The 13346-nt window shown below is 42.6% G+C and overlaps 1 protein-coding gene across 1 annotated transcript; it reads left to right on the plus strand.

Moving 5' to 3' along the window:
• Positions 1–943: 943 nt before the first annotated feature.
• On the plus strand, positions 944–12525 carry LOC104505392 (TGF-beta receptor type-1; the record flags this gene model as incomplete). The annotated part of the gene is made up of 5 exons (XM_010156044.1): positions 944–1184; positions 1909–2065; positions 8575–8699; positions 9359–9489; positions 11850–12525. Coding segments are annotated over 5 exons (780 nt in total), but the record flags the coding sequence as incomplete, so codon positions are not given.
• Positions 12526–13346: the final 821 nt, after the last annotated feature.

Here is a 13346-nt window from a genome sequence, read left to right on the forward strand (position 1 = left end):
GTTACCTTGTCATGGAAGGTTGTGCTACTGGATGTAGTTACTGCTGAGTGTAATTACTTTTTCTTATGATAACGAAAATCCTGTGATTGAAAGCTTCATGGCAGACGCTGTTTAGTGTGTAGCCAAAAATACTCAGGGTCATGTTAATTATTACTTTGTAATAATTAACTACTATCAGCAGTATAAGAAGACCTCGGAACACATCTTGTGATGAACTTCTTGGTTCGTTAAAGGAATGTGTAGCTTGTCAAATATAGCAAGGTAAAGAAGGTCCCGTCTAATAGCTGGACACTGTACTTCTTGCTGGGTTTCAGCTTGTCTGTAATTAATATTATTCATATAAGCTTGGATCTAACACTATCCCTTTACTCCAGGAGGGAAAATTCACCTGCTGACTGTGGGAATTGTCTCCCAGGCTGAGGCTGGATAGGTTATGGAAAGACTGAAGGAGTTGCAGGGCAAAGCTTGAAACGCGTATTATTTTCTTTGTGTAGCCTAGAAAATATGGTACTAGACGGTAATGATGGGATTAGTTTTGCATCGTGCATTCAACGCTTACCCCCAAGCACAGAAGTTAGGGGAAGGCTGGGCCTGGCTAATGTGCTAAATACACATCAGAATCATAGTGACATTGGCCGTCTTCAAGGCCAGGCTGGACGAGGCTTTGAGCAACCTGGTCTAGTGGAGGGTGTCCCTGCCCATGGCAGGGGGGTTGGAACTGGATGATCTTTAAGGTCCCTTCCAGCCCAAACCAATCTGTGATTCTATGCTTTGTATTTTGGCTGAAATAAAAGAATACTCACTAAACTGTTCAGAAAGTCTTCTGCGATAGTCCCAGCCCTTAGAGGGGAATTTAAGTGGTACAGGGACAGAAGTAAAGATTCGTCTCTTAATTAGCTGTGATTACTTGCAAAACATAATCTGTTCCTTATAAGCATTGTAGGAAAGTGACATATATGGTTTTCTTGTTTCTTGTGTGTGTTACGTGTGGTATTCATACCAGTGTTATTTTGCAGACAATGGTACATGGACTCAGCTGTGGTTGGTGTCAGACTATCATGAGCATGGATCACTCTTTGATTACCTGAACAGGTATACAGTAACAGTGGAAGGAATGATAAAATTAGCTTTGTCCACTGCCAGTGGTCTTGCTCATCTTCACATGGAAATTGTTGGCACACAAGGTAATCCTACAGCTATTCAGCCTGTCATATGCGTAACTGTTTTGGTTGGTTTTTAATGGCACATATGTATTTCTTTCTACTAGGATTCTCTTCTTAATTCAGACATTCAACCTTTTCAGGGCGTAGCTGCTTCGCACACAGCTACTTACTTCTGTGAGGAGAAGGCAGATGGACTCAGCACAGATACCCGTGTTAATCCCTTGTGGAGCTGAGTGAATTGAAAAATACCTGTCTGGGACCTGTGATAATTTCTGAACTAACAGAACTTCTTGATTTGGAAGGTTTTCTACCTTCCTTTCCGTGGTATATCCAGGTTTTGTGGTGTAACAAATTAAAAATGTAACCTGTTAAAAGTCACTAAGTAATGGTGTCTGTAGTATCTTCTTAACTTTGATATGGGAGGGCACTGTGAGCCCATTTCCAGACATACTAGAAACCTTTTTTTGTGGCAAGTACTATATGTACTCAATGATGTGTACTTTCAGGAAGAGGGAAAGGAGCAGTAAGGTGGAGTAATACAGTAGACATATAAGGCACTTTTCTGAACAGTCAGCCAGTCCACCATGAATTATTTCAGGAGTAGTTACCGTGACGCAAATAAAGCAGCAAACCTGGAAGAAATTCTGTAGCTTCAAACAAAGTCTGCACCAGGCTTAAAATAATAGCAATTATCTTTTTTTACAGATTGTTTATTTCTATGTTTGTGGGTTTTTTTCCTTTACAGGCAAACCAGCGATTGCCCACAGAGATTTGAAATCAAAAAATATATTGGTAAAAAAGAATGGAACATGCTGCATTGCAGATCTGGGATTGGCAGTTAGACATGATTCAGCTACAGACACAATTGATATTGCCCCAAACCACAGAGTGGGAACAAAAAGGTAAAATTGTTAATGTTCTGTCTCAGGTGACTCTTCACAATAAAATGCTTTGGTTTTTCTTGCCCCGTACAGAATATTTTTGTGGGTACAAACACGAGCAGCAGGAAGATGTAAATAATGGTAGGTAGAGCACCTAGGCACTTCCCTTGCCAGCTGGTAATTCAGTTAAACAGAAGGTGGATATAAAGACTGTTGAATCTTGGCAACTATTACAGGCATGTGTAAAAAATACCAGAAACTTGCAAAATATTGTAGGGCACAAGTGTGTATATATGTATTTTCAAACAGCAGACTATGAATGACAGTTCATTCTTCACTGCTGTATCTTTATTCTTTTTGCCTTGTGTTGCATGGAAATGTTGCTTGCAGCCCAGTCTGGAGTGTAAACCAGGGTGTAAACCATTGACAGTGAAAGTAAAAAGCTGGAATTTTTTAAGCATGAAGCCTGTGTTGTAGAACAGGCAAGGTGCAGTGTCTTGGACACAGGCCTTTCATGGAATCGTATTTTTAAGAGAAATACGGGAACATAAAACGTATCTTTTTTGATGACTGTTTTTTAGATGATGAAGGTGACGTATCTGTGTCATCTAAAGCATAAATAGAGTTATTAAAGGATGACACAGTATACTGTACTTTTAAAGGCTTACTTCTCAATTTGGAAATTTTGTCCTCAGAGCTGTTTAACTCTTACATCAACACAAGTGCAATTAAATTTATTGGCTGTAATTTATCATTGCTGGATCTTCAGACAGTAGTAACTGGAAACTGTTCTGAAGAGAATAATAATTTCCTTCAGTAACCTGTGCAGCTATGCAGCATAGAGATAGCAGCACTAACGGGGAACCCCAGCTACGGAGTTGTGCGGTGTGGGCAACTTCTTGTCCTCTGGCGCCGGTAAGTTCAGTGGCACGTCCAACTGAATTTGTACGCCTGTCACGGAGAGATGTGTGGAAGCTCAGTGGTTCAGGGCTGGCTATGATTAACTTCATTATGTGCCCTAGCAGCGTTGGAGAAAACTCTGGTGATGTTGCCCAATCTCCAATCCATACATACAAATTTTTTTTGTTTAATCTCTCTCTTTAATGAGTCATACTGTGTGAGGTTTGGGGTGGTGACTGAGGTTTTACAGTGAACTGGGATGCCCCTTTAGCTGTGGCTTTTTGGAAGAAATAAAGAAATCTGCTTTTTTAAGGCTCGGTGAACAAAAGCTTTTAGAACACGTACTGAAAATACACTTCACTGACAATTGTATCACTGAAATTACTTTGTTCTAAAGCTTTGCTATGCTAGTCCCTTGCCAGCTTTAAAAATACCACACAAACGGTCAGATAAGATTTATTTTCTGAACTACTACTAGATTACAAAGTACTGGGCATTATTGCTTCTCAAAGTCTCCAGTAATCATTGGCAGTAAAACAGCAGACTACTTTGGAATTTGAGATTGCAAACTTGCACTAAGCGCGAGGTGCATACCACGTGTGGTTTACTGTTTTCTATTACACCTTCCTGCAGGTTACAGTGATGTGCAAATCAGTTTCTTTAGCCTTTGGAGAAAGCATCCTTTTAGCTCTGCCTGTAGATCCCATTTACAAGATCTCTTCTTGCCTAGGTGCTGTTAGATTGCTTGTTCATCTGCCTTACGCTTCATGAAGGCAAAGCAGTAGCAACTCGCTTGCTTGCAGGGCCTTTTCCCACGTTAAAGACTCTAGTCACTTCTACCTTTCTGAAAATTGTTCCTTCTCGTAAAAGGCTTTGTCCCCTCATTCTCCCTCTTGTGTATTCTTACCTAAGTAACTCTGCATCTCGGCTTAATTTTTCATAGTAAAATTCAGATCTTACCCATTGAAGGGCACTTTAACTCACATTGATTGCCACTTTTGGTACCTCTTCTGCACATGGAAGCTCTGTGTGCAAGTTCAGGGAGTTTTGACTAAATGTATTTTTCTAGTTACTGTCTTCTGTAAAAATGTACAGTCTAGGGGGCAAGCGAGACTCACTCTTGGGTGAGTGATTTAGGTGCTGAATGAGACTGGTGATTCTTCTCTCTGACTGAATGAATCTTTCTTTTCTGTTCAGAGGCTTGGCTTTACCAGAGGGTGTGAACTGTGTGCTTTCACAGCTCAGCCTGCAGCATAAAGCAGGAAATGTGAGCTTTAAACTGAGAATGAAATAGAAAACCTCACTCATTCCCTGAGGCAAGTTTCAAAAAAAAAAGAGTAATTCTCCTGTCTCTTTTTTGTTGTTGTTTTTGAAGTGTGGCCCACCTGTTACTTCTGGTAGTTGAAATAGATAGTGCTTAAAAGAAGTTTGGCCACAAACTCCACCTTAACGTGGATGCTTTTCTGCAATTGACATAAACCAAGTATGAGCAGAATTCTAGCTCTGCTTGTGGAGAACAGGTGTCGCACTCAGCATGTTGTGTGTGAGTCCTGTTTGATGACATCAAGCTGCCTATATGTTGTACAAGAAATTTAGGCAACTAATAAAGAGCTCTTGGACTAAAAGGGATGGGGGAAGAGGTCAGTGGACACCCAGAGTTTGGCAAGGCCATACTCAACGTATTTTGTGAACTTCTTTGTAGACTTACCCGTTCAATTTTGGAGGGTACTGAGCTGCAGACATTGTTCAGAAGGTCAAAGTTAGTCTATGTAGAGAGTTCTCTCCAGAACCTAAAACACTGTTTCTGACAAGCCACACGTTTCCAATATACAATCTGACAAGGAGATGTAGTTTCTCTCCGTGCTGTCTGACGGCTGTGAAACGGCTGATCTGCTGACTGCGTTGGATGACCTACCTGCCTTTCGCCTCTCTTGTTCCAGCAATAATCTCTCAGACTTTCTGAGCAGTCAGTCACCATTCTGAGTCATGGAAGCCAAAGCCAATCTAAATGCATTGATGGAAGATCATTGTAAGAGGTCAATTTGCCAATAAATTCTATGGAAGCCACATTTGGTGAGGGGGAGTGGGGGAAAACAGTTTTATTTTTCTTTTGAGGGTACGAATTCATTTCCGCTCCATATTCAGACCTGTTATGGTCTTTCCTGTTAAAACCCTGGTCGGTAGGATAATTTACAGAAACTGAGACAATCTCCTTATCGCTCGTGTAAGCGATTCTGGCTGACAGTCTTGCACCATGGTTTGAGTTTTTGGTTTGGTGTTTTTCTGGCTCCATCACTTTTCTCATCCCTGTGTGATCTTAGGATAGATCAAATATTCTTTCTTCTAGACCCAAAGTTGCTCACTATACTGTCAAGTACATGAAGTAGCATAAGAAGATTATCCAACAATGCAAAAATCTTTGGAGAGCATTAAAGCACCCACGGTAATAATGCATTCTTGATTAAAAACGTTTTGATACAGGTGGCCCAGAATAGTTTGAGCCTTGTCCGTATCAAAGATTGTGACATATGTAAACTTAAGATGCTGTTTCCATTCAGTAAATACTGTCACAGTAAACCTTATGTTCCTCTTTAGACAGCTGTCCTCTGCTTGTGCTGTGTTATCACTTGTGGGGAGTTTATATGCCTGTACAGGGCTTAGGAGAACTCTCATGTTGGCAACCCTTGTTGAAGTTCTGGACTACTGGTTGTATTTTTGCTCTTCCATGAATAGTCCTTGCTTTCGTCTATGCACGTCCTTTCCATTAGACAAAATATAAGTAGTGTGTCTTGTATTCTGCCTACCATCCCTGGTACTAGGAAATGAATATCATAGTATTATGTTCATTACATGGAATTGTACATAGGTTTCCATGGTTGTTCCAGAGTTTAAGCTATTGCCTGACACTGTATTCTCCAGGATTCTGTGTGTGTTGTTTTCTTACCAGTTAACTGTGCTCTCCAAAGCTCTTGTGTCACTGTTTGTCTGCTCATTAATGTGTCAGCTTGAGACTGACGGGGCAGTGATGTGGAGAAACGCTGAACTGAGCTAAACATTCCATATTGGATTTAGCTGCCAGTGCTGTACCAAATTGAGAGTGCAATACTACAGCTGATGTTAACTAATGCAGACTGGTTGGAGCTAGGCCAGAGGAGGCCACAAAGATGCTCCGAGGGCTGGAGCCCCTCTGCTATGGGGACAGGCTGAGAGAGTTGGGCTTGTTCAGCCTGGAGAAGAGAAGGCTCCGGGGAGACCTTAGAGCACCTTCCAGTGCCTGAAGGGGCTACAAGGAAGCTGGGGGGGACTTTTTACAAGGGCCTGTAGTGACAGGACAAGGGGTAACGGGTTTAAATTGAAAAGCAGGGAGGTTAGATTGGATACCAGGAAGAAGTTCTTCCCGGAGAGGGTGGTGCAGCACTGGCACAGGTTGCCTAGAGAAGCTGTGGATGCCCCATCCCTGGAAGTGTTCAAGGCCAGGCTGGGTGAGGCTTGGAGCAACCTGGTCTTGTGCAAGGTGTCCCTGCCCATGGCGGGGGGTTGGAACCAGATGGTCTTTAAGGTCCCTTCCAACCCAAACCATTCTGTGATTCTATAATACAGCAAATAACATTCATTCTGCCCAGAAGGCAGCAAGGATGTCAGTAATTCTCTCAACAGAGTCCATACTGACATTTTGCTTGATGTTCCCACACTAGGCCTAAGCAAGGTAAGAATCACTCGGATGCCATGAGCAGTTTGCAGTCCATGTTTCTTAGTTGAAAGTCTGTCACAGATTTTTCAATTGCAGGAAATGTTGACAAAGTAAACTTTTCTTGTGAGTGCATTGTTAATGTGTAACCTAGATAGGATTTACTATTAAAAAAAAAAGTAAGCCTGGCATGGTTTATGATGTTCTGCTGTATCTTGGCAGATTCCACGAACCGGGGCTTCCTCCTGCCTGGCCTCTGGACCCCAGCCTGATGTGTCCAGAGGGCTGGGGCTCTGTCCATCCCAGACCTATGGATGTGACTGCTGCTTTCTTACTTGGGATTCAACCAGTAGTGAGGCTGGGTGTACACAGACCTACAGTACTGAGAGGTCTGATTACCCAGATTGCTATACACAGTGTGCAGACTCCAACACTCGCATAAAACACTGTCAGAACTTTTATAAAAATAAAAGTATAGACAGCCAAGTCTCCTTCCTTCTCCCTTCTGTAGCCTCACCAGCCCGTGCGCATTTATGAATCCCTCAGCTGTCAGTACAGCCCTCGTTGTATCTAATGCTGTCTTCTGTGTTCTGCAGGTCTGCTCACCAGCTGAGCTGGGTTAACGGGCAGCATGTACCCCTACGCTCACCTGCATGCATGGATTCCCTTGAATACCAGCACAGGCCCTCCCCGTGTCAAACATCCCTGCCTGGGCCACCTATTTGCAGGCTAGACCAGCTTGAGGTTTACTAGTGAATTAACACCCACACGTACCTGCCATGCATACCAGGTGTGGGGTAAATACAAACCTTCTAGCCCTCACCAGCAGCAGGCACCCAGGCACACGGAGCTGTGATTCCACTCCAGTTGCTGGTGCTGAGAGGCCTTTACTATGCTTCTATCATCCCAGTTTTCAGGGTACCTCTAAGTGTGTGATTGTGAATCCCGTGACCCGTGGTCCTGCTTCAGTGGCTGAAGCAGTTTGCTCCAGTTTCTGGCACCAGGGGTGCCTTCACACACTGTCCAACTGCAGTTGCTGCCCCAAAATTCATTCATGCTCCTCCCACAGTGGCTCAGGATACGTGCTCCTAGGATCTGCAATTCTTCTTCCAGCTGCTGATGCCGAGACCTTCCTCTTGACCCCCCAGACCCAAGGGCAACTTCATTCCTGGTCTGACTCCAGTTGCTAGCCCTGACTTCACTTGTGCCTATCTCCAGTTGCTGGCATGGAGTCCTTGGGGGTTGAGAATGAGATTGCACGCAGAGATAGGATTTAATAAGATAGGGTACGTGGCAGAGAGCAGGTGCAGGGCTTGGTCAGACAAGTATAGTGACTGGCAACTGATCATGGAACTGGACCATTTGATACCTTTTTCTGTCTGTTGTGCCACTTCGGTTCCTCCCAGTTACCCTTCTAAACATTCCTTGATAAGCATTGCATAGTCTAACAGGCCTCGCTTGCGTATCCACAATCCTCGTCTTCCTTTTGCTTCCCACGTAGTAGCAGTTACACCATCCAGACTGGCTCTTTCTAAGCCTAGGCCTGGAGTTTCTTCACAGCCCGTCAGTTAGCAACTGGAGGCTTTTGGGTTTTGTCATTGTCTGTTACAGAATCACAGAATGGTTTGGGTTGGAAGGGACCTTAAAGATCACCTCGTTCCAACCCCCTGCCCACATCTGTCAGGTTTATGGCTCTATTTGTTTATCGTTTCACATTTTACTTATTCCTCGTATTCCTTTGCTTGTTCCTCTCTGTTTATTTCTTACCCCTTTGCTCTGAAAGGTCTTTGATTGCATGACCTTAACGAAGCAGATTTTCCTTGTCTCCTCTTCCATGTAAATATTTAAATCTGGGTTTGAGCCGATCGGTAGCACCAGACTTTCTCTGCAGTAAGTGTTTATGAAATTGAATGTGTTTTGGTTTTGTGTTTATTACAAATAGGTACATGGCACCTGAAGTTCTAGACGATTCCATAAATATGAAACATTTTGAGTCGTTCAAGCGAGCAGACATCTATGCAATGGGACTAGTGTTTTGGGAAACAGCTCGACGATGTTCAATTGGTGGTATGTGGCAATTTTTACAAAATTGGACATACTAAGGAATTATGAGTAATTTACAGAACCTGATTAAGTTTGAGTAAACAGTTTGCTCTAAAAACAGCGCAAGGTAATGGCCAGCATCTCAGGCTTTCCAACTCTTAATCCTGTAAATGATAACTGGTTTATTTGATCTCTTTTTAAAGTGATTAACCATACCTGTTGAAGAAAATAGGAATTATCCTTGCTTGTATTACTTTTTTTTCCTAAAGCCTTTACATAGAGGGGAGAAAAACGTGAAGTTACATATCTTGGAGAGCAAGGGGCAAACACCGCAAGTAAGGGCTAGGTATAACATGTTCAGGTGACATCCATACCTTATTTAAACTAAAACATGCTATTGTAAATCGTGTGCTTCAGTACAGCATGTGAAAGATTTGATGTAGCTTCTATCTTTTCCAAATACATAAATTTCAAAATTAAGAATTCTTCGAGGGTAACGTAAACACTCCTATGGTATGGTTAAAGATTTTTTTTTAAATTTATTTGTCAGTCATTGTAATGCAGCTTTTAAAAATGAAACCAAAACTAGAAAATCATAGGGATACTGATAAGGAACACGGTAAAAAGGAAAGAATATGTAATTTAATATTAGCTGAAACAAAGGTGTTTTCGACCTATTGCAGGAATCCATGAAGATTACCAGTTGCCATACTATGACCTCGTTCCTTCAGATCCTTCTGTCGAAGAAATGAGGAAAGTTGTGTGTGAGCAGAAGTTAAGGCCCAATATTCCAAACAGATGGCAGAGCTGTGAGGTATTAACTAAGCTTGCTAAAGCTGCCTTAACGGACACTGGAGATTTTATTGATTTCAGTGGCTTAAAAATTGTGCTGCTTGTTCAGGGGAGAAGGGGTGCTTCTAGGAGAACTGAATTGCATTCTGTTCATTGTGGCTTTATTGGATGTTATTGGTCTCTGGTTATACGTTAATATTTAATGTAATTTCAGACAAATTAATAACTGACCCTGCACGGAAGTTTCTAGGTTCCCTTCCTGTGAAAGATAGGTGAAGCTAATGTGAAATCAAGCCTGTCTGAATTATGTTATGCAGAAAGAATCATTGTAAATAGATTGTGCAGCTGGGAATTGTACTGCGTCTGCCTGGGATTGAGTTAACTTTCTTCATAGTAGCCTGTATGGTGCTGTGGTTTGGATTTGTGACCAAACCAGTTTGATAGCACACTGATGTTTTAGCGATGGCTGAACAGTGCTTACCCAGCTTCAAGGCTTTCTCCATTTCTCACTCTGCCCCCACTACTGCTGGGGAGGCCGGGGGGTGGACAAGAGGCTGAGAGGGAACGCAGTTGGGACAGGTGACCCGAATTGCTCAAGAGGGATATTCCATACTATGCAATGTCATGCTCAGCAATAAAACAGGGGAAGGGGAGAGTTTTCCAGGTGTTGCTCAGGGACTGGTTGGACATCAGTTGGACGGTGGTAGGCAACTGGTTTTGTATCCCTTGTTTTTGTTTTGCTGGTTTTCCCCCTTTACCTATTAAACTGTCTTTATCTCAACCCACAAGTTTCCTCACTTTTGCCCTCCTGCTTCTCTTCCCCATCCTGCTGTGGGGGGAGTGAGCAAGCGAGCGGCTGTGCGGAGCCTAGCTGCCTACCGGTGTTAACCCGCAACAGGGGTAATAAAGATACATGAGCTAACTAGGTCTGTGCCAATTGGTTTGTAACTAGGCTGGTTATCTCTTTCAAGAAGTGGACTTGCTAGTTTCAGCTCAGTAGTCTGCCAGCACAGCAGTACTGCTTGTAGGGACACAAATGGTATCTTCAACAGTGCTGTGCTGCCTCTTGTAAATGCTCGCCCAGGGGTCTTTGCCCTATCGTTGTGTATTAAAGGAATATCCCACAGACTATAGCCAAAATAGGAAACGCCTTTAGGAATTTTCATCCGAAACCGTGGTGGCCTTAGCACTTTGTGTGTCTCGGAATTCGTACTGTATGTACCTACTGAAAGGTGAGCACGTTCATTGGGAATCTGAGATTCTTGTAGGCCAGAGACTTAGAACTAAGTGTGCGTGTAGTGACCGCTCCTGCCCATGCCTCTGTAGAAGTGCTTACCTCATTCTAGGGTGAGTTCATTGTGCTGGTAGTCACTGCACGGACAGCAGTGTGCACAGCAGTGAGCTCTTGCCTTTCCAGCCAGCTCTCTTCCTATGGCTTGCCCTAGGAACGCCACGAGGGCTAGAACTGGTGCTTCCCCAGTCACAGCTTAGGAGAGACGCTGCGGTAGGCTGTAGCAGGGTAAGAGACTGATGAGATACCGCGTAGTTCCGATGGAAGAGGGAACTGGGTTGTGGCATGTATGACACGAATACGTGGGTATATCTTGAGATCAGAGATTGGGCAAGAGAACACAGGTAGGAGAGGAAGGTGATGATATGTACCCACAGGCTGTGGAGTCATTTCTGAAATGCTGCCATTCCAATGCCGCAGGCTGACTTAGCAGCACAGTGTAATACAGCTTTCAGTGTGAAATCGTGGAAGGTAGAGCTTTTAACTTCTTTCATCCTCAGATTTTCTGCTATTTGCATTGTTACTTGTATAGTAGCATTCACAAATTTCAAAGAATGGGTTTTTGAAGGATAAAAATACTCCAAAAGTTTGGAGTTGTTACAGAGCTTTGGCCTGAGGCAGACAGCTGATAAACTTCTGAATTGGTATTCATTGAACTAACTCCTTAAAAATCAATTTATGATGGAAGGAGGCGATGGAGTACATTCCCAGCTACGCAGTACCTCTGTGCCGATGCAGAGTGCCTGCTGTTTCATTACTGCTTTTTAACTGGAGGTACAACAAAAAGAATATATGTCTAAGGTCAAAATTCAAAACACAGTTACAGACAAGCTGCTAACTTTTCACTAAAATATTTTTGCATGGGCTGAAATCGTACTGAAAAATAATAGTTTTGCTCTATAGTATTTTAAAGAATTTTATTTTTCCGAAAACACAGTAAGAATTTGAGGATTCCACGCAACGCACGCTTCCGTGCAGCTGCAGTAGCGGCACTAGGCTTCAGAAATGCACCAAGAGGCTGAGGCAGAGCAGAGGTTACGCGGGCTGCACTGGACCAGCAGTACCTATAATTACTTGCCTTTCCTTTGCAGGCATTACGAGTCATGGCAAAAATTATGCGGGAATGCTGGTACGCCAACGGCGCCGCTAGGCTAACAGCTTTGCGCATTAAGAAGACACTATCGCAGCTTAGTCAACAGGAGGGGATAAAGATGTAATCCTGGATTTGCTCCCGAAGAATACTGCGGAGATCCGGATCTGCACCAGAGTGGCGTGTTAAGAAGGTTAATTGTTCTACCTCACTGGGGGAACAGAAGGATATTGCTGCCTTGTAGTACTTCATAGGAACGTCACTTACTAGGGGTTTCGTGGACGTGCTAAACAGTTGTGTTGGGTCCTTTCTGTGCACTATGAGCCTCTTTCCCAGGTTACTTACAAAACGTTGTGTAGTCTAGTTTTATTTTTATTAACCTATGATTTTTTTTTTTTTTAATTTGGAAAGTTGATAGATGGTCTTAACTTCTGGTTAACTCTGCTAAAAACAGGGGGTCACTTTTAAAATAGAACTGATTCACAATATTGTTCTAGAGTGCATTGATGGCTCTTTCAGCAACTTTATTCCTGGCTGGTACATGGATTCCTCTGAACCACTGTCACAATTCTTGGATTCAGATTTGGAGTGTACTGTTGGAGTATACTTTGCTAGCTATTAAGGTAGTATATCTTTTGGACTCTGGTTTACCAATTGACCTCATCCAGTTGTGGGAACATAATTTATGCAACTCTACTTTATACGTGATTCCTGGGGTTTTTTTCCACTTTCTCAGAACATTACATGGCCTTCAAAATAGATTGTATTACACCAGTAAGTGCCGCTTTTGAGTCTTCTAATGCGAAACAGTAGGAGCGTGCAAAGCCTATGGTACCTTTTGGGTTCAAAAAAACAAGATTAAAAACTCAACTGTTCCTTTACCTAGCTAAGATCTACTTCACGCTCGTTTCAGCAGGTGAATACATAATTCATGGAATACGTTTAGTTTTACCAAAATCTGACTCTTTAAACCACTGTGGGAGTTTTTAATAGTGTAAGCTAGTTAATTCACTGTCATATTTAGTAATTGTCAAGTCATGAGTCATAATTACAGATAAGATTTATCAAGTAGGTACTTTGAGCATTTTAGAAGTACCATCTACTTCAGAAAAGCAGCAAGCAGAGGGTGATATTCTTCAGGGGGATTTTTGCTCTATTAAATCAGATATGAAAAGCGTATCTTCCTGTGTGGTTCTGCAGGGTCTTAAGGCTCAAAGAAAAGTATTTGCAATTAAATAATAATTAAGTGCACCTGTAATTAAGGAGAAGTTATTTGGGCTTTTGTACTAGAAAGTTCAAAGCTGCTTATAAACTTTATGTGCATATACTTCGTGTGTGCCTCATACATGGAAAGTGGTGAGCTGCAGGTCTTTGGATAGAAGTCCCAGAGGATTCCAACAATCCTCTTCATAGTTACAAGAACAAGGCTTATGGTGTCCTGAGAACACAGAAGAATACGCGTGGCTTTAGTCGAGATTTGCCTGAGATTTCAAGGATG

The sequence above is a fragment of the Eurypyga helias genome, unplaced genomic scaffold (assembly GCF_000690775.1).
Source record: "Eurypyga helias isolate BGI_N326 unplaced genomic scaffold, ASM69077v1 scaffold3457, whole genome shotgun sequence".
In the NCBI taxonomy this organism is placed as follows: domain Eukaryota; kingdom Metazoa; phylum Chordata; class Aves; order Eurypygiformes; family Eurypygidae; genus Eurypyga; species Eurypyga helias.